A 19,227-nucleotide genomic window follows, 5' to 3' on the forward strand; every position below is an offset into this window, starting at 1 on the left:
TACGCATCAGCCCCGCCTTTAGCGCTGCGTCCTGACGTCGGCGCGCAGAGCGCAGTGACGACAGTGACGAGTATATTGGCGCGGCCCTGACGCTACAGGCCTCTGCAGCGTGGTGCTCCAGGCACGCGACTTTTCCCCGCGCCCGCCATGGCTGACTACCTGATTAGCGGGGGAACGTCCTACGTGCCAGACGACGGGCTTACGGCACAGCAGCTGTTCAACTGCGGGGACGGCCTCACCTACAAGTGCGGGGCTAGCGGGCTCACCTGGGCGAGGAGAGGGGCGGCGCGCTGGGCTGAGGGGCCGGGTGGGGCTTCCGTTGACCGCACTCGGGCCGGGGTCGGGGACAGGTTCCGGAAATTCCCTGCTCATCTCGGGCCCACTGACAGATCGGAATCGGGGTGGGATGGAGGCGGTATCTTGACAGTACTTGGGAATTCAGGCTAGAAACTACATTCTCCGGGCACATGGAGTTGTCGGTGCCAGGGGCGCTGATGACAGCTAGGTGGCAGAAAAGGTCCCCTGTCGCCATCTCCACCTTGTGCTGTGCCTGGCCTGTGACACATGGGCTTAGGTCATTGTCATCTCTGCTCAAGTGCCTATGAGATGATCGATGGGGATGGAGTTTCGGGTTGCACTAAGCCTGAGCCTTCCTTTCAATTCGCTCCCCTCCCCCGTAGTGACTTTCTCATTCTCCCCGGGTACATCGACTTCACTGCAGACCAGGTGGTGAGTATGGCCAGGAATTGGATCCTTAGCATTAGGGGTGGGTAAGGTGTTGCTGTAGCCTGGTCTTTTGACTACCTCACCATATTGGGCTTGGGGTGCATTCTATGGAATGGTCTTACTAGCATGCAGGTCATACAGGGCACCTGTTTTGTGGGGGGAAGCTGGCACCATCATGAGGTATGTGAGGTGCTTTCCCACACTAGCTGGCCCTCTATTTTCAGGACTTGACCTCTGCTCTGACCAAAAAGATCACTCTGAAGACTCCACTGGTTTCCTCACCCATGGACACAGTCACAGAGGCTGGGATGGCCATAGCAATGGCGGTGAGCACCATGAGGTGTGCGGGCAAAAGCCGGGGCCTGATCTCTCTTCCCCAAAGGCACACAGCCATGCCTCTTATTCTTGTCACTTTCCCCGTTGTCTGCTTATTCTACAGCTTACAGGTGGCATTGGCTTCATCCACCACAACTGTACCCCTGAATTCCAGGCTAATGAAGTCCGGAAAGTGAAGGTCAGAAGGGCAAGGATTGTGGTCAGGAGTTCCTGGGAATTCCATTGATGTGGAGTGGGGTGGGAGTGGGGGATTTATTTTGCTTTAATTTAGAATCCTTTTTCCCCACTGTGGCGTTGAATTCCTGAGCAGAAGAGCCTGAGACCCTGGGTTTTAAGGCAACAGGACAGGACCAAATGGACAGTGCCTACAGCTCACCCATGTCTCTTGGGTTGAGATGTTGGTGTGATTTGTCCTGTGGCACTCACTGCCAAAGGGGGAGTTGGCATAGAGCCCAGGCTTCAGACCAAGAGCTTGGTGGAAGTGGTTCAGAAATGCCCTTTCTCACCATCCCTTCTAGAAATATGAGCAGGGATTCATTACGGACCCTGTGGTCCTCAGCCCCAAGGATCGAGTACGGGATGTGTTTGAAGCCAAGGCCCGGCATGGCTTCTGTGGTATCCCCGTCACTGACACGGGCCGGATGGGGAGCCGCCTGGTGGGCATCATCTCCTCAAGGGACATTGATTTTCTCAAGGAAGAGGAGCACGACCTGTTTTTGGAAGAGGTGAGTGACTGGCAGAGCAAAGCCAAGTTCTGGTAAGCAGGAGGAGGCATCTCTGAGGGCTTCTGTTGTCCAGGAAAGATGAGTGCCTTGCCAAGTTTTTGATCCCTTCGTGGGGTTCCTGCATCGCCCCCACCAGAGGCTCTCAATCTGCCCGATGTTTGCCAGCATACATACTGTGTACTTTGTCACCCCCAGGGTGGGGGCAGTGCTTCAGGACCAACTTCAGCCTCCTCTTCTAATTCTCTTGTCATTGGTCCAGGGTGGCCCTTCTTCCTCCACAATGTTAACAGGCTGCTCCATGTCCCATGTTGTCCTTTCTTCTCCATTCTCACGCCGGCCACTAGATTGCTGCAGACTGTTGGTTTCACTTGAGCAGGGTGGTTTGGGTGCAGGTGTGTGAACATGGTCTTTGGAACCTCACGTGAGTTACAGGCAGGGCTGGTCTCTGACTGGCCTTTCCTCACAGCTCCCCTCCCTCCTAGATCATGACAAAGAGAGATGACTTGGTGGTAGCCCCTGCAGGCGTCACATTGAAGGAAGCAAACGAAATTCTGCAGCGCAGCAAGAAGGGTGAGTCCTAGAGGTCTGAGGGGTTCTGTAACCAGAGATCAGGGTCCTGGTTCATGTCCTGCTCTGCCCCCAGGAAAGTTGCCCATTGTAAATGAAGACGATGAGCTGGTGGCCATCATTGCCCGGACAGACCTGAAGAAGAACCGGGATTACCCACTGGCCTCCAAAGACTCCAAGAAGCAGCTGCTGTGTGGAGCAGCCATCGGGACTCATGAAGACGACAAGTATCGGCTGGACTTGCTGGCCCAGGCTGGTGTGGACGTAGTTGTTTTGGTGAGCCTCCGCCCAGGGCAGGCTGGGGCGGAAGGGGCAGCTGCCGTACCAGGCTCACGGGGCCCTCCTCCCTGTCCAGGACTCTTCCCAGGGCAACTCCATCTTCCAGATTAATATGATCAAGTATATGAAAGAGAAATACCCGAGTCTTCAAGTCATCGGAGGCAACGGTGAGGCAGACAGGCATGGAGGACGTGGGGCGAGTGGGAAGCTAGGCTCCCATCTCGACGTTCTCCTGAGCCTTTCTTTGTTCCTCATGACAGTGGTCACAGCTGCTCAGGCCAAGAATCTCATTGACGCTGGCGTCGATGCCCTGCGGGTGGGCATGGGAAGTGGCTCCATCTGCATCACCCAGGAAGGTAGGAGGATGCTTTGGCAGGGCCCTTAGCTCCACGTGCCCTGGAGCCAAGCGCTCTCGTGGGAACTAAATGAGTCCTCCAATAGGGGCAGCCCCAGGGCCAAATAGGCCCCTTGGATGGGTGACCTGCTGGAAGCAAGACGAGCTCGTCATTCCTCACTTGCCACTCCCCCCTGCCTAGCCTGGCCTCCTTGCTCCTGCTCTGCGCCCTCTCTAAACTCTGGTCTGTTTGTTTTATTTAGCGGCTCCCAAGATCCCTCCAGACATAAAGTCCCACAGCCCCAAATGCCCTTCTACTGTCACGGGCTGCTATAGTAAGTCCGGCCCGGCTCACTGGCCCGGCCCAGCTGCCCACCGCCCGGCTGCTTGGTTGATTGTAGCTGTAGCTCCCGGGGTTTGTGGTGCTGGTGGGTGGGCAGGGCAGACTGAATGACAGACCATGGTTTTGGGGGCTGCTCGAAAACAGCTCCCCATCCTCTTCCTGGGGTGTTTACAGGGCAGACCTCCTTCCCCAGGTAGGCCCTGCTCTGCCCACATCTCCTGCAGTAAGCGCAGCTCAGGGACCAACTCGAACACTTTTCCTTCCACACAACCACTACTGATTTTGCCTGAGCTGCCCACCTTCTAGGGAGGAAGGGATGGGCCTCTGGGTACTAACTGCACGGTGACCCCCACCCCACCTGATACTAGTTTGGGGCTTTCTCAGCTGCTGCCTGCATGTGCCTGAGGCTGCCCTGGGCCATGCACATGCACGCGCACACGCAGGGGTGAGTGGTGGCCATCACAGCTGTTTGCACTGTTCAATGCAGGTTGGGCGGCAGCCGTCCCAGACATGACTTGTCCTCAGCCAGGCTGTAGTCCTGGTACAGGTGTAGCTGAGAGCTCCTGGGTGCAGAGTTGTGGCTACAGGGCCCCTTGCCTGTCCCCACTAACTCCACCCACCCATCTGTTCCTCTCTCTTAACAGTGCTGGCCTGTGGGCGGCCCCAAGCAACAGCAGTGTACAAGGTGTCAGAATATGCCCGGCGCTTTGGTGTTCCTGTCATTGCTGATGGAGGAATCCAAAATGTGGGCCATATTGCCAAAGCTTTGGCCCTTGGGGCCTCCACAGGTGAGGCCCAGCACCTAGGGAGCCTGGTGGGACTCCTTCCCGTGCGACTCAGGGTCTGCCACCAGCACTCCATCTGTCCCTAGTCATGATGGGCTCCCTCCTGGCTGCTACCACTGAGGCCCCTGGCGAGTACTTCTTCTCCGATGGGATCCGGCTAAAGAAGTATCGTGGTATGGGCTCTCTTGACGCCATGGACAAGCACCTCAGCAGCCAGAACCGATACTTCAGGTGGGACAGGAAGGTCAGTTACCGTGTGCCAACCCTGCACGGACAGCCTCATCTGTTCTCTGACTTTGTCCATATCTCTTGCCTTTCCCTGCAGTGAAGCGGACAAAATCAAGGTGGCCCAGGGGGTGTCGGGGGCTGTGCAAGACAAAGGGTCCATCCACAAATTTGTTCCCTACTTGATTGCCGGCATCCAGCACTCCTGCCAGGACATTGGTGCCAAGAGTTTGACCCAAGTCCGGTAAGTTGGGGAGCTTGGACATGGGGTGGGGGGGTGGGGGCCCAAGGCCAGCAACCCACATCGGACATCTCCTTTAGAGCCATGATGTATTCTGGGGAGCTCAAGTTTGAGAAGAGAACGTCCTCAGCACAGGTGGAAGGTGGTGTCCACAGTCTCCATTCGTAAGTGACTAACCCTTTTCCACTCCTGTGTCTTCAGGATGGAGGTCTCTGCTATGCCTCCTTCCTGCCACCCTCATCTCACAGCTGGTCCTTCTGCCTGCAGGTATGAGAAGCGGCTTTTCTGAAAAGGGATACAGCATACCCCATTGGTTTTTCAATAAAAGTTTGAAAAAAAGTGATGCTTGATTTTTGAGGTCAACAGGAAAGTGGGGCTGTGCAGCTGCCACATCACACAAACACACATCTTCATTTCCAGGGAAAGCCTCAGCCCCCTCCCCCCTCCATGAGGTAAGGATGCTCATAGACCTGGAAGGGGATAGTTCTACTAGATTCAAAAAGTGCCTCCTGAGGCAGCTCGCAAGCCAGCTCTGATCAGCTGGCTCCCAAGGGCGCCATCTCAGGTTCTGACTGGCTGCTTAAGGGACAAGTCGGGGAACAGTCCAGGGGCTTTGGACTGACATTCACAGGGCCTCCTGCTGGCCCAAAGCTTGGCCACATGGGACCAGGTTGAGACCCACATGCACCTTCTCTAACTTGACTCTCTGCTGGACCTTGTGGAGACAGAACTGCGATCACCTCGAGTCTGCATGTGAGGAAGTAGACAGATGTGCAGTTTGGGAGAGGTGTATGTGCCACCTCCTGGCCTCTGAGGGACCGTGTGGTCCAGATGAAAAGATGACCCTTTGGTTTCTCCACATCCCCCCCCCCATCAAGAGCCTACTGAGCCAAGCAGCCCTTGGCTAGCAACACACCTCGTACAAAATGGGAGAAATACATTAAATTATTAATTTGCTGGCAATAAGACAAGCATTACAGTGCCACAGGGGAGGGGCTAATGAAAGCACTGGGACCCCTGCAGTCTGCAAAAGGTGCCAGGGTCAGGTCAGTTCCTGGGACTCATGCTGCAGCTTGGGCCAGAGATGTGAGCACTGTCCCTCCAGGTGGGGGAATGAGAGCGGCTCCTGTCACTCGGCCTTCATGACACAGGAAGTTGAAAGTGGCACAGGCATTGGGCTGCAAAGAAAAAGCCAGCATGAGCTGGGCTAGGGCTAGGTCTGGGCTCCCCTCAGCCTGCCCAGGGCCGGGCACTGACCGTGTCCTGTACTTCCACAGCGATCCCCCGCTGCCTCATGGCTCGCAGCACCTGGGACTGCAGCCGCTCAGTCCGGTCTCCAGTGCCGACCACAACAATCTCTGGGAAAGGATGGGCAGAGTTAGTCTACAATCAGGTCTGCTGATGGGCTGGGGTGGGGGTGGCTTTGTGGGGCTCAGAGCACCTCAGCCTCTTCAATACCTATTCGCGGCTCCAGCATCCAGAAGAGAGAGAAGCTTTCTTCCGTGATGTCCTGGTGGGATCCTACCTGTGTGGGGAGGAGGCACGTTAAATACAACAAATCTACACAGCTCTCTCCGTAGACCTCCACAACGGGTCCACGATAAAGCTAAGTTGCCGGGGGTAAAATCATGCAGCCCTGGGGCTCTGGCCCTGATTCCTCACTGCAGGGAAGGGCTCACGTTCCACTGCACCACCGAGTGCGGGAGAAGCGCGCAGGGCCCAAACACGCGATTTCCGTTGACCACGAAGCCGCGGCTGCTATAGCTGTCGATGTACATGGTGTGCGAGGAATCGCGCTGCAACAGAGAGATGCGTGTCCGCTGATACAGCTCGTCATCCGCGGGAGTGAGCCGGTGCCCACGCCGTGGGGCCCTGAGGAGGGGTATAGTCAGGGTCTAGGCCAGGAGGTGCGGGGCCGGGGGCCGCCGGCCGAGGAGGATGCGGTGGTCAGGGACGCTGTGGCCGGGCTCACCATAGCAGATCGGCTGGCGGACAGCGGAGAGCGGGTCGCGCTCGGTACAGCGCACGAAACACGAACGAGGAGACCATGGCGAAACCGCGCGCAGTGTCAGCGGGGTCGTAGCGGAGCCCAGCACAGCGCGGCTACAGCGCCCCCTGCGTTCCGGAGGGCGCCGCGCAGCCCGGCGGCCCAGCTCGGGAGCCGGCCCGTGCCATCTGTCCAAGAAAGGCGCGTCCCCCGCGCGGCTCCGGTGTCTGCATCTGCCTCCCGCCCGCCCCGGGCCCCCGCAGACCGTCCTGGGGGAGCCGGACACCTGGTGGTGAGGTCGACCTCAGGACACTGCCTGGGCCCCAGCCGCGGCCTGGCTGCCGGCTCTCAGCCGTTACACAGGGCTTTGGGGGCCCGGGCGGGGCGGCCGCGCACCTGGCCCAGTCCCGAACACCTGGCCAGGGCGTGGTGCCAGTCTCCAAGCCCCTAATCCCGGCTTTGGGGCGTCGGGTTCCGAGGGCGGGGCGGACTGCTCAAGTTTCCCCCGCTCGCCGCTGAAATCACACCCCTCCCCAACCGTCACCCGCGCGACCGTTGCCGTCGCCTCCGCGCGCCGCACGGGGCGTGGCCGTGCGTGGATTGGCTTTTCGGGAGCGCGAGGGGGCGTGGCCGCCTGGTTTCGCCTTAAAATGGCTCCAGTCTGCGGCCAGAGGTAGCGGAAGGGGACGCCGTGATAGGGCAATTGTAGCTGTCCGGGTGGGACCGACCGGGCCGAACCGGACCAGACATTGAACTAAACAGCGGCTGGAGCATCGTTCTGTCCTCGCTCACTCTGCTCGCGTCCCGAGAATCCCCCGTCCCCGGTTTGAGCCGAATCAGAGGGCCTACTGGCGCCCGCGCGGTGCTCGGACATCGCGCGCCCACGGTGTCGTGGCCTCAGGGGAACGTTGCGGCGTCTGCTATCCGCGGGGGCGGGCGGGCAGCTCGGCACAGATGAGGACGGTCGCAGTGGATTCCCAGGGGTCCCGTCGCCGCCTTACGGGCCCACTGGGGCCCCTAGCGCTCTGGGCGCTGGCAGCTTCACCGGACAAAGGGCCCCGGGTGCGGGGGTGTCCCCAAGGCGGGCGCGCGGGTTTACTTCCTCCTCGGCCCCAAGGGCGCGCTTCCCTCTTGCCTGTCCCGAAGCCCGCCCCGCCACGGTCACCGCACAAGTGGCTCTGGCTGCATGAGACCAGCAGGACCAATCCTACCCCGCGGATCTAATCCGGATCGGGACTCGGTCCCAGGGGAGGTCCCCACCGCCCCTGCTATTGTTTGGGGGCCCAGGTGAGCTCCTCGTTCCCACTAGACTCGGTTTCACTGCCTACTCCTAGGTCTGCCTCCTGGGCCTGGGTAAGGGAGGTTCTAATCTGGCCCCAGGGCGAGGGACCCCTCCCCCCAACGGCTGGACAGCGGGCAACGGAATCCCAAAAGCAGCTGTTGTCTCCAGAGCATTCCAGCTGCGCTTGGATTTCGTTCCCTGCTCTCCTGCCTGAGCAGCGTCCTGGTCCAGATGGGGTGGTCGAGCCCCTGAGCCCCAGACTTACTTCACTGGATCGTTCTGGTCTCCGTCCCTCTCTCAGGTGCGCCTTCATGCTGGAATTGACGGGCGTAGACGTCTGAGAGCCTGGGCGGTGGCCATCTCCGGAACCCGGGGTAGTACTGGTGAGGGAGGGAGGACCCAAGTCCTCCATATAGGGCTGCAATGGCGGTGAGTCCCACAGGGCTGCCCCAGCCCGCAGCTAGCTAAAGATAGCCCTTCACTTCCTGAAGAAAAACCACCTAAACCGTCTTCGTGTGTGGAGAGTAGCTGAAGTCCCCAGCTGGGCCTCCAGGCTCAACCCTGTTAACTGTCCCCGAGGCGCACGCCTGCGGCATAGAAAGCGCTTTGGAATGACACGATCACTCCCGTTGAGTGGGCACCGAAGAAGCCATCGGGAATGTCGTGTCCGCCCAGTGCTCTTTCGGCGCCTCCCAGGAGGGCCTTGAAGCCCTGGCCCAGAGAGGGGCTTTGCCAAGCTTTTCCTGCCTCTACGGTTCCCTCCCTTCTGAGTTCTGGGCACTGTCACTGCTCCAGGGCAGAGATCACAGTTTTCCCAGCACTCTGTGCTGCGTCAGGGAAAAAGGGATTTAAGTTACATTGAAGTTAAAACATAGGGGACGGGAAAGAGCTTTCTCTTGGGCAGAGTGGGATGCTCCAGCTGAACTGCCCTTTAGCTGGCTCTTCTCATGGTCACAGTGTTTAGTTGGCCCACAATGGCTCGTTGCATAAACCAGGAAGCGGGAGGTCCCTGTTAAAGTACACCAGGTTAAAGGAGAAAGCTTTCAAAAGCCGGAAATTCTGGAAACCGTCATGATGGTTTTAATTCCTCAAGAATCAAGACGAGAAAACTGGCAATTCTATCAGTGGGAATAAAGACAACCCATGTTCTAAAGTAGGAAATGCAAATAACCTGAAACCGCGGAACACAAATTCTTTTTAAAATTAGATTTTTTTAAAATTTTTTTTTAGTAGCTCGTGAAGGTGGCATTAATGTTAGCTGCCCTATTCCGGTGACAATTCGTTTGGAACTTTAAACATTTTGTTCATGTGTAAAATGGGGAAATGAAACGCAGACTTCGATATGAGCAAGAGTCCCCACCAAGTCGCGAGGATCCTTTCCCTAGTTGGTAACGAAGAACCCTAGGTCCGGGAGGACTCCGAGATTTCGGACCCAGGCAGGTGGGCCACGCCGGGGCAGTCTGTCGAAAGCAGCCCCTACCGTTTCCCTTGGTGCACCTGCCCACTCGGGCCGGATCTCCGTCCCCGCCAGTCGGTCTTCCCGGAAGTTCGACCTCCCGATATTTTGCTTCCGCTTCCGCTTTCCGGTCGCCATGGCGACGGGGCGCCTTGGGATCGAAGAGACTCTGGGGGCCCTTAACGCGGCCCTGGGACCTGGCGGCCCCGTGTGGTTCAAGGAGACGCGCTCCCGCCACCTACGTGCCCGAGACTTCCTGGCGCCGCGGCGCGCGCTGGAGGCGCGCTTCGGGGACGGACAGGTGGGCACGGGCCGGACGGGGACGGTCTGCCAGGGGTAGCTGGGAGTACCCCGGCCGCTCACCCGCCTGTCCTTACGCAGGTGCCCGAGCGTGTGTTCCATGCGGTGAGCGACCTGCAGGGCCCCGGCGTGGCTCCCGTGCTGCGCTGCGCGCCGACCCCCGCGGGCCTAGCGCTCCAGCTGCAGCGGTCGGCTGTCTTCGAGCGCGTGCTCAGCGCCGTGGAGGCCTATGCTGCGCCCGCCGCACCCGCCACGCCGGGCCCGCGCGTCGTCCTCCACTGCCCAGCGTTGCGTGCCGCCCCCTGCGCGCTCCGCATGAGCCAGCTGCGGGTGATACTCGTGGCCGATCACCTGGCGCGAGCTCTGCATGCTCACGGGTGAGCGGGGGCGCGAGACAAAAGGGCGTGGCCCTTGGGGACTGGCTGCACCTGGTGGGAATAGGGGTGAATCGGGCCAGGTGCTCAGGCTGAAGCGGCCACCCTCGCTTCGCAGGGTGAGTGTGTGCCTAGTGCCCGCTGTGCGGGATCCGCACATGTCGACCTTCCTGCAGCAGCTGTGGGTGGACTGGCCTGCTACCTCGGAGCGAGCCGAGACCGAATCCTTGAGGATCCGCGCACTGGCAGAGCTTAGCCCTGCCGGTGACAGGGGAGCCCTGCCGCCTGGCGTTCTGGGCAGTGTGTGCTTGAAGGATCTGTTGGAAGAACGGGGACACGCAGCTGGCTATGACCCCAATCTGGACAACTGTCTGGGTAGGACCTGGAGCCTATTTAGGGCCAGAAAGGCGGGGACCCCTGCAGTCCTGGCTAGTCCCAGCCTGTGTGTTCCCTTTGCAGTGACTGAGGATTTGCTCTCCGTGCTGGCTGAGCTGAGGGCAGCACTGCTGCACTGGCCTGAGGTAGGTTCCCGAGGCTTGGTGAGGGACTGACACCACGCCCTGTAGGCCTCTGGCAAAGCAGGTGTTCTGTGTCCCTGCAGTGACTGTGCTCCTCCCCCACAGGCCGTGGCCCCACGTGCGGGTGCCGACAGCTGCATGGTGGTACATGTGGTGAGCTGCCAGGAGGAGTTCCAGCAACAAAAGTTGGACCTGCTTTGGTGGAAGTTGGACGATCAGGCTCCTCTCATACAGGTAAGTTAGTGATGGCAGAGCTCCCCTGAAAACCCATCCAGGGGCCTGCCAGCTGACTGGTCCAGACACGGACCTTTGACCTTGGAGAAACATTGGGCTTGGTGAACAGGCACGTGCAACAGGTGCAGAGTCCTGGGTGAAGGTGGGGTGGGTCTGGCGGACGTTAAATCGCTAGACTGAGTTCTGAGGGGCTGAGCTTGAGAGGGAGGCACTACGCCTGGTGGTAAAAGGCTGGGGGAGTCCAGGCACCAGATTTTAGTTCCTTGAGGGTTTTATTACTGGAAGGTGTCGACTGCTGGCTGAGCCCCTGCTATTTTCCTGACAGAAGCACCTGGTCTGTGGCTCAGTGAAAGTAGCTGGTGCACCCGGCACCCTGACTGCCCCCGAGTACTACGAGTGAGTGAGGCCAGAAGGCCACCAAGCCAGGGTAGTTGACGTGGGGACTCTGGCCACTGGCCCCCTTCTCACTCTTTTCAAAATGCAGGCTCCGGCACGTCCAGGTCTGCAAGGCCTCGGCACTGAAGTACAGCAGGGACCTGACAGAAGGTGCGCATGGGACGCCTGGCTGTGCTTTGGGGCAGGGCAAGGGTAGGTCATTTGCACCCCGCCCCTTGTTCCTTGCCCACGAAGACTGACTACCCCCAACTCCCTCAGACCCAGCCTGGACAGAAACCTTCAGGATTCTCTCTGTGGCGACCATCAAGTTTGAGATGCTCAGCACAGCCCCGCAGGGTCAGGTGAGCTTGGGTGCCCACTGCACCAGGACGCAGGGGACAGGGTGCGTGGTGGCTGCCCTCCCTCTGCAGCTGTGTCCCCATTCTTCAGCTCGTCCTGGCCCTGGCAGACAGCAGCATTTCCACAAAGGGCACCAAGAGTGGCACGTTTGTCATGTATAATTGTGCCCGTCTGGCCACTCTCTTTGAGGGTTACAAGCACAGCATGGAACAAGGTCTGTACCCCCCTTTTCCACCTGTGAGCAGTCTGGATTTCTCACTGCTCCACGACGAGGTGAGTGACCCACCCTGCCGGTAGCTGGCACCTGGCACCGCAGGAGGCCCGGATTTGCCCTTCCAGCAGCTTTGTCCCCACAGGGTGAGTGGCTGCTGCTGTTCAACAGTATCCTCCCCTTCCCAGCCGTGCTGAGCCAGGCAGCGGCCCTGGACGGCACTGCCGCAGGGCTGCACATCGCGGCGCGCACGGAGATGGTGAGGCGGGCAGACCAGGCCAGAACTGCACTCTTTATTCTCGTCTGGGGACAAGAGCAGAGACCCGCCAGTGACTCTGTCTGTCCCTAGGTGTGCAAGTCCCTGGTGAAGCTCAGCATGGACTTCAGCTCCTACTACAACCGTGTACACATCCTAGGGGTGAGCGCACAGCAAAAGTGGGGGCAGGGGTGGGGGGGGAAGATGAGACCACCAGGCCCCTCTCTCCTCTAGGAGCCTCGGCCACACCTGTTCGGTCAAATGTTTGCCCGTCTGCAGCTTCTGCGGGCCGTGCGTGAAGTGCTCCACACTGGCCTGGCCATGCTAGGTCTCCCGCCGCTGAGCCACATCTAAGGCTACAGAGGGGCCAATGTTTGGAATGTTCACGAAGTCATCAGCTGAGGAAAAAAGAAACCCCACAGATTTTGTTAGAGGCCTGGAGCCAAAATAAAGCGTTCCGAAGCGCTGTTCTGTCATGAGCAGTGGGGCCTATTCTTGGTTGGCCCGGGCAGCGTACTCACCTCCAGCGCCTGCTCCGAACTCAGGAGCCCGCGGCTGCCACCTCCTCCCCTCAGGCACACTGGGCACGGGCACAGACAGTCGCGCCGGCTCCGCTGTCTGCAAGCAGGCCCCATGCCCAGCGTGCCGGCCACCGCGGGCCACCTCAGTCATACCAGTTGTAAACCTCCAGTCCCTGGCCCCCAAGAGCACAACGATGGCCAAACTCGGGGCTCACAGGCCAGCAATCCATGTCGGCCACATCTGGTACATGGTATACGGTACTGTTCATGAAAGTGGGCTCGCCGTGCCCGAGACGCCAGAAGGTCAGCCGTTGGTCGATGGAGGCTGAGACCATGAGGCTTGGGCTCAGGATATGGAGGCCGGTCACGTGGGCAGCATGTGCACAGGGGACAGAGTATTCCTCTAGCACATGCAGCTGGGGCACCAGCTCAGCGCCCCCCACAGCCTCTTCCAGCTCTGGCACCTCCACCGCAAGCACAAAGACGTGGAGGGAGCCATCCTCACTGCCACTGGCCACCAGGTGGCCCTCATGGGTAGGCAAGGTGTGCAGGCTGTTGACACCACAGCTGTGAGCCTGGAGGGTCAGACAGGGGGTGCCCAGCCCTGGAGAAAGAAGATGGTTGTTAGGGCCCAATCTGCCACATGGGTGAAGGCAAAGTGGGAGGTGGGGAGGGACAGCCACAGTTGCACACTAGCTACTGACGGTAGGGAAGGCCAGGGTCCGCTGGGGGCTCGAGGGCGGTGGAGCCATGGTCCAGCACAGTGGTGAGATCCCAGAAGGCCAAGCTGCCATCGGTGGCTGCGCTGCACAGAAAGAGTCTCCTGGGAGCCAGGAAAGGGCAGCTGAGTCAGGGAGATGGAGAGCAACAGGAGCCCCCATAGACCCACACAGGCCCTTCATGCAGCCCCTCTCACCGCCGCTGGTTGGGTGCCTCATGCGTGAAGGAGTGGACCTTGAGGACACACCGCTTGTGGTGGAAGGTTTCAGCCAGGAGCTGCAGCCGCCGCCCAGAGTCCTGCAAAAGAAAGAGCCTGGGGGGGTGGGGGGGTGGCCCAGCTCAGAACCCATTCTGGAGAACCACCCCCCATCTTCTGCCCTGCCCACCCCATGCTCACCTCACTGCCCCATCACTACAGGCTGCAGCCACAAGGGGGCCAAGGTCAGGCTTGTCAAACTCACACACAGCTAGGGACATGTACCTGCAGAGAACAGAGCCATCAGGCAGGCGGAGCGCTGCCGTGACCCCACCCCAGGCCCCTGCCAGGCAGCGCACGTCACCTGGTCTCTGGGTCCACCTTGACCATCCGGCGCCGACTGCGCCGCCGGTCCCAGTCCTCGTCCAGCCGGTGAGATGAAAGATGCATAACATGGCAGGCGAGGCGGCTTGGGGTACTGGGGTCCAGGGTGACCATGATGCGGAAGCAGTGCATCTCAGCCCGGCCCCCCGCAGACACCACGTGGGCAGTCAGGCCTGGCCGAGGATCCTGGGGGCCACCTGGGGTGCCAATGCCCCACACAGCGACTGCACGCACCGAGGAGATGTGGTTACAAACCGCTGTAAGCGCACGGGCAGAGCCCATAGCTGTGGGGAGTGCCAGGACACAGATGGTGGTGTCCTCACTGCACGTGATGACGATGTCAATCATGCTGGGCCCCTCGCTGCCGGGCTCCAGCTGGTCAGGCTGCATGAAGCTGGGCGCCTCAAACTCAGGCCCCAGGACGATGGTGCCCACACGCTTCACACAAGTGATCTCACGGCCATGCAGGCTCTCCCGGAGAATCACGTGTGGCCGGGTGCAGCCACCCAGCGCCCGGTACAGCATGACATCCCCATCCTTGAGGTAGGCAAAGGCCATAGCTGCCTCAGTGTCAGAGAAGGCCCAGGAGCGGTGGCCTCCACCACAGTTGACAATGTGAAGCTTCTCGTGTGACCGGGGGCTCCACACCACAAACTCATTGGCGTGGAACCCCAGGATGACCATGTTCCCATCAGCCACCATGCGGAGCCCAGCCACCCAGTTCATGCCTCGACAAGACTTCTGCCTTAGGACTGGCTGGAGTTGGCCACATCGCACAAAGAGCTGGTAGTAGGCACCATCGCGTCCTGTGCTGTACACGTAGCCACCATGGCAGGTGACCGAGGTCACACCCTGCTTCCCATGCAGAGAAGGGAGAGTAGACACAGGGCCCCACTCAGCTGAGGCGTTCTCGTCCCCTCCACTGCCACTGCCCACTCCGGGTGCTCCGCTACCAATCACAGTCTTGCCTCCAACCCCAAGATCCTTGAGCAGAGCTGGTCTGGAGGGGAACAGCAACACAGAGCCCCGGCGGTCCCCGCACACCAGGAAGTCACCCGGGGGTAGGAAGGCACTGCATGTGTGCCACCTCTGCTTGCTTGGAGGCAGCAGGTACCGGCAACGTTCCTTGACAAAGATGGCCTTGCCAGAGGGCGCAGCTGAGATCTCCAGGCATGCCACCACGCCCCCAGGGCCCGAGGCCAGCAACAGAAGCTCCTCGTAGCCACGCAGGGCCCAGCTCACACTGTACACCTTCCCATGGAACAGGGTCAGGTCCACAGCTGCAGTCGGAGTATTGATGGGCACAACCTTGACACGACCCTCCCCATTGGCCATGGCGCACAGTCCGAAGCCCTCAGGCCCAGGGGCTGCCTCCAGGAGGCAGTAAGACTGGAAGCGCTTGTCCTCTAGCAGTTGCTCCCAGCACTTGACCTCGAGGTCATACAGGTACAAGGCCCCTGCATCAGTCACTGCCAGTACTCGCCAGGAGCCAGCCAGTGTCACCGCCTTGAGGGCACCTGGCCTGCTACGGGACTTAAAGCAGAGAGCCGAGACCCCCGAACCTGGGTACCCACGCCCTATCAGGTGCCACAGGCGGATGCCTGAGTCATCGCCCCCGGTGATCACCCAGGCTTGCCTCTCATGGGCAGCTAAGGCCCGGATGCCACGGCCCTGGTGGCCCCGAAATGCCTGGAGGATTTCACCGTCGTGGCTCCACACCAGGCAGACACAGTCCTCTCCTGCACTGATGAGGTAGTTCTCCAGCAGCTTGACCTGCCACACACGAGCACTGTGCCCAAAGCAGTGCCCAATATTCTGCACCCGACCCCCAGGTACCCGCAGGTCACCCACCTTCCAGATGCGAACACTTCGGTCTTCTGAAGCTGTGGCCAACAAGCCCTTGCTTTCCAGGTATGACATGCTGAAGATGACACCCACATGCCCACTGACCCGACGGTCGGGGGCCACAGGTTTACTGTCCATTAATGCGGTTGCTGGGTACCAGACCAGGAGCTGGTTGGAAACAGCACCCGCCACTACGGTCAGCTCCTTCCAGGTGTCTCCGATCAGACAGGCTGAGGAGAGGGTACACCTGTCTGTGCAGGGTACCTCCTGCAGGAGGCACCCTATCACCGGGTCATACAGCACCACTGAGTTGTGGCCCAGGGCCAGCGCTATGTTCCCCTCGAGCCAACGCGCATCCCAGATCCAGTCAGACATGTTCCACAAGCCCGAGCGCCAGAGCTCCCGGAAGCGGCCCTGTCCCCAGCTAAGTTTCACAATTCGGAGCCCCTTGCTCCCGAACACAGCCACCATGGCCTCAGAGTCAAGGTTGCCATTGGGTTCTGGTCGCACCCGGAATCCATGGATAAGATAGTGGCCAAGCAGGTTCTGCACGCGCTTCATCATCCGCAGGTGCCCAGCAAAATCCAAGCTGTACACCAGGACATCTGGCCCCTCACCTAGAGGGAGGCAAAGAGCCACATCAGAAGCCCTCACGTAACCGTGATGAGCCATGAAGAGGCAGGGAGCAGGGAACAGTCTGCACATGCAGCCTGTGAATGTTGGGACACGCAGTCCGACAGGCTTGAACCCTGAAAGATCCTTGCTCTCGGCCCCAGCTGCACTTTTAGTGCTGATGCTCGGATCCCGTCACTCCTAACTTTCAGTTCAACCACGAATTCCTCAAACCCACAGCCTCCTCCTGACCCCACGGAGAACCCAGACAGGAACCTTTTCAGCTTTACTCCCACAGTCCTTAGCCCCATCTACCTGTACATGAATTCTAATTGACCCTCCCTCCCCCAGGGGAGGGGTTGTCCCACTAAGACGATCTTTCCCCCTTAGGGCCATGGCAGAACCCCTCCTGACTTCCAGGAGCTTCTTCCCTATATCTCAGAAGATGTGAGCACGCTCAATTTCAATGGGGAGAACTAGGAGAGGCAGCCCCCACTTTGGCAGCAGGGGCTCCCGTGGCCCCCAGCGGCCTCCTGGCTGCCCCACAGGCACCTCCCACTCTATTAGCGCGTCCTCAAGTTCTCTTGGTGCTCCTCATCCCAGGGACCCTTACTCCCCCTCCCCTCCCCCAGCCCCAAACCAGGAAGCCCACAGCTTATTCCTCTTAACTTCCCACATCTTCTGTCTCCAAGTTCTGTGGATTTCATTTTCTAAAGAGTTTGCAAATCCTCCCCAGCAGTGACATTGGTCCTGGACATCACGTCTTAACCTGATATCACCCTCCTGCCATTCCTGGTCAGCAATCTCAATCGTGACATTCAATCAACATTTATTGGGCATCAATTACGAACCAAACAATGAACTGTACGCTGGCGTAGTGAATAAGACAAGCAGACCCTGCTCTGTGGACTAGGCAGACTAATTAAGCAATGCCACAGAAGTGAACTACATCATTATAATGTTGGTAGGTTCCAGGAGAGAACTATATAGGTTGCTTTAAGAATATAAACTACTCCAGTGGTTCTCAATGGGGGCAATTTTCCCTCCAGGAGACGTTGGCAATGTCTGGAGACATTTTTGATTGTCACAACTGTGAGCTGTGTTACTGGCATATAGGAGTGGAGGCCAGGATGCTGCTAAACATCCTACAATGCACAGACAGCCCCTCACCCAAAGAACGATCTGATCCAAAATGTCAACTGCACCAAGAATGACACCTGGAGGACACATCTTTGAGGCTGAGGAATCAAGGATGAGCAGTGGTAAGCCAGAGGAAAAGCAGTTAGAGGGTGGGGGAACCTTTCTTGACAGAGTATATAGCAAGTTTGATGTCCCTGAGGTGAGCAAGAGCTTATTGTGGCTGGAACCAGAAATGAAGGGCTCAAGGAGGGGCTAGAGAATGCTACTGAGGGGGTCAGGGAGACATAGCTGCATGGCCTCAAATGATGGCAATGAAGATACAGAAGCCACATGTACGAAGTCCGAATCAACCAGATGGGAAGTCACAGGAGCAGCTGAATTCACTTGAAGAGCTTTCTAACCTGTATTTCCCAAGTCATTCCCCTGCTTTAAAACCTTCAACGGGGCCTCCCCACCACCTTTAGCGATAAAGTCAGATCTAGAGCTAAAATGGTCTGGCCTCTGCTCATTTCTCCAGCGTCTTCCAGATCCTACCCCTGCTCCAGTAGCACAGGAATTCCCTTTCCCCCAAAGTGACAAATTCTCTCAGCCTCAAGACCTTGGCATGCTTACCCTCTGCCAGGAACACACCCCTTTTCTTCTCCTAATTCATTCTTGTGGTCCTATGGGTTTCTGCCGAGGCATCCTCTCCTCCAGGAGCCTCAGGAATTTAGCTCATGGTAGGAATAGGAACCCTGGGTTCCCAGAGCCCCCACATTAGATCAAAACTGGGCCATCCTTCCTCACCCCGACCTACCCCTCTTGGGATTGGTAGAAGCTCACTCAAGGCTTGAGAGACAGTAACCTGCCTTGGGACACATAAAACTCTGCAGCAGCAGGATCAGTCACTAGTGGCTTCCAGTCGGGCCTCACTGCTCCCCAGAGCTCTGCCGCCTCCGGTCCCAGGTCTTTGCCGGCCTGTGCTTCCCAACCCGGCCCTCCTCGGAAGGGGGAGGACGTCGGATTTCCACAAACATCTCAGGAGGGGCTTCAGCCTTCGCCTTCAACTGCCGAAGCACTGGCCTACTCAGAAAGGTCTCATCCTGGCTTTCCTGTGACCCCCATCCTCGTCACAGGATCTTCATCACCCCGCTTCCAGGGAACGGCTTCAACCAGCCCCGAAGCCACACGCCCGCCTTTCCAGGCCCTGCCCTCCTCCGAGGGCACACCGGGGCCCCCGGACCCGCCAGGTGGGAGGGGGGCCTCATCCGCACTCTCCCCGCCCCATCTCCTCCAGAAGGACCAAACCCCCGCCCTCCTCATCGAAGGGGACACACACCTCTCTCCCCTTCCCTCGCTTCCAAAACGACTGCGTGTCCCGGCACCTTCCCGCGGCCCCACCGCCCTTTCCACTTCAACTGCAGGTTGCGAAGGGCCTCGGTAGCCACATCGGTGTTTTTGTCTCCTGGGCCCCTCAGGTCGGGTCTCACACCCGTCACCTCCAAGGCTCTGTCCCACCTCCGGACGGACCTCCCCGTCGCCCGCCCTCCTCCTCCGGGCATCCCTTTGTTCCATGCCCCGCCCATGCGAGCCCTCGGCTGCTTCTCCGCTAGCGCGCTCCTCAAGCCAAACCTCACCCGCTAGCAGCCGTTCCCCCACGCACTCCAGACCCGTGACCGGGAGGAGTATGAGCTCCGAGGTTGCCCGCGGCCAAACGTAGTCCTCATGAGCGTCCATGTCGGTCCTCTAGCCGCTGCGGCTGCCACCGCCGAGAATAGCTGAGCTCTCGCGAGACCGGCCTTCCCCGCGCGCGGCGCTGCCTATCTACAGCGCCCTTAGCAACAGGTAGCCGAGCCCGCTACCGGTGTCCAATGACGACCCCTTGCCCCACGCAACCCAGCTAACGATTGGCGGGG

General features: G+C 59.3%; 4 protein-coding genes across 11 annotated transcripts; 2 read left to right on the forward strand and 2 right to left on the reverse strand.

Moving 5' to 3' along the window:
- The first annotated feature begins 42 nt into the window (after positions 1 to 42).
- Positions 43 to 4,916, forward strand: IMPDH2 (inosine monophosphate dehydrogenase 2). 2 transcript variants are annotated; one of them, XM_019723902.2, is made up of 15 exons: positions 43 to 245; positions 681 to 729; positions 951 to 1,052; positions 1,166 to 1,240; positions 1,581 to 1,787; positions 2,270 to 2,357; positions 2,431 to 2,630; positions 2,710 to 2,800; positions 2,894 to 2,989; positions 3,231 to 3,302; positions 3,955 to 4,098; positions 4,182 to 4,326; positions 4,421 to 4,564; positions 4,642 to 4,725; positions 4,829 to 4,916. In XM_019723902.2, exons 1-15 carry the CDS (start codon positions 148 to 150, stop codon positions 4,848 to 4,850), a joined length of 1,617 nt encoding a protein of 538 aa, XP_019579461.1. In that variant the 5' UTR covers positions 43 to 147; the 3' UTR covers positions 4,851 to 4,916. The 2 variants fall into 2 exon arrangements, with proteins under 2 accessions (XP_019579461.1, XP_019579462.1); XM_019723903.2 differs by lacking the exon at positions 3,231 to 3,302 and having other exon boundaries at positions 46 to 245; positions 4,829 to 4,915.
- A 572-nt stretch (positions 4,917 to 5,488) lies between these two features.
- On the reverse strand, positions 5,489 to 8,242 carry NDUFAF3 (NADH:ubiquinone oxidoreductase complex assembly factor 3). Of its 4 annotated transcripts, XM_074312377.1 has the most exons (6): positions 8,096 to 8,226; positions 6,534 to 6,736; positions 6,241 to 6,433; positions 6,020 to 6,086; positions 5,819 to 5,919; positions 5,489 to 5,739 (listed from the first exon to the last, which is right to left on the reverse strand). In XM_074312377.1, the coding sequence occupies exons 2-6, from the start codon at positions 6,608 to 6,610 to the stop codon at positions 5,623 to 5,625; spliced, it is 555 nt and encodes a 184-aa protein (XP_074168478.1). In that variant the 5' UTR covers positions 6,611 to 6,736; positions 8,096 to 8,226; the 3' UTR covers positions 5,489 to 5,622. The 4 variants fall into 4 exon arrangements, with proteins under 4 accessions (XP_074168478.1, XP_074168480.1, XP_074168481.1 ...); XM_074312379.1 differs by lacking the exon at positions 6,534 to 6,736 and having other exon boundaries at positions 6,241 to 6,357; positions 8,096 to 8,242; XM_074312380.1 differs by lacking the exon at positions 8,096 to 8,226 and having other exon boundaries at positions 6,241 to 6,357; positions 6,534 to 7,186.
- A 385-nt stretch (positions 8,243 to 8,627) lies between these two features.
- On the forward strand, positions 8,628 to 12,393 carry DALRD3 (DALR anticodon binding domain containing 3). Its single transcript, XM_019723905.2, has 12 exons — positions 8,628 to 9,587; positions 9,668 to 9,963; positions 10,079 to 10,335; positions 10,420 to 10,481; positions 10,584 to 10,712; positions 11,038 to 11,108; positions 11,197 to 11,258; positions 11,367 to 11,449; positions 11,538 to 11,720; positions 11,804 to 11,917; positions 12,008 to 12,076; positions 12,149 to 12,393. Exons 1-12 carry the CDS (start codon positions 9,423 to 9,425, stop codon positions 12,266 to 12,268), a joined length of 1,611 nt encoding a protein of 536 aa, XP_019579464.2. The 5' UTR covers positions 8,628 to 9,422; the 3' UTR covers positions 12,269 to 12,393.
- On the reverse strand, positions 11,930 to 19,187 carry WDR6 (WD repeat domain 6). Of its 4 annotated transcripts, none has more exons than XM_019723895.2 (7): positions 18,949 to 19,184; positions 13,716 to 16,197; positions 13,553 to 13,636; positions 13,352 to 13,468; positions 13,140 to 13,258; positions 12,436 to 13,039; positions 11,930 to 12,312 (listed from the first exon to the last, which is right to left on the reverse strand). In XM_019723895.2, the coding sequence occupies exons 1-6, from the start codon at positions 19,046 to 19,048 to the stop codon at positions 12,579 to 12,581; spliced, it is 3,363 nt and encodes a 1,120-aa protein (XP_019579454.2). In that variant the 5' UTR covers positions 19,049 to 19,184; the 3' UTR covers positions 11,930 to 12,312; positions 12,436 to 12,578. The 4 variants fall into 4 exon arrangements, with proteins under 4 accessions (XP_019579454.2, XP_074168473.1, XP_074168475.1 ...); XM_074312372.1 differs by having other exon boundaries at positions 13,716 to 16,192; positions 18,944 to 19,180; XM_074312374.1 differs by lacking the exon at positions 13,553 to 13,636 and having other exon boundaries at positions 13,352 to 13,452; positions 13,716 to 16,192; positions 18,944 to 19,187.
- Between the last annotated feature and the right edge of the window lie 40 nt (positions 19,188 to 19,227).

The sequence above is a fragment of the Rhinolophus sinicus genome, linkage group LG10, assembly GCF_036562045.2.
Source record: "Rhinolophus sinicus isolate RSC01 linkage group LG10, ASM3656204v1, whole genome shotgun sequence".
In the NCBI taxonomy this organism is placed as follows: domain Eukaryota; kingdom Metazoa; phylum Chordata; class Mammalia; order Chiroptera; family Rhinolophidae; genus Rhinolophus; species Rhinolophus sinicus.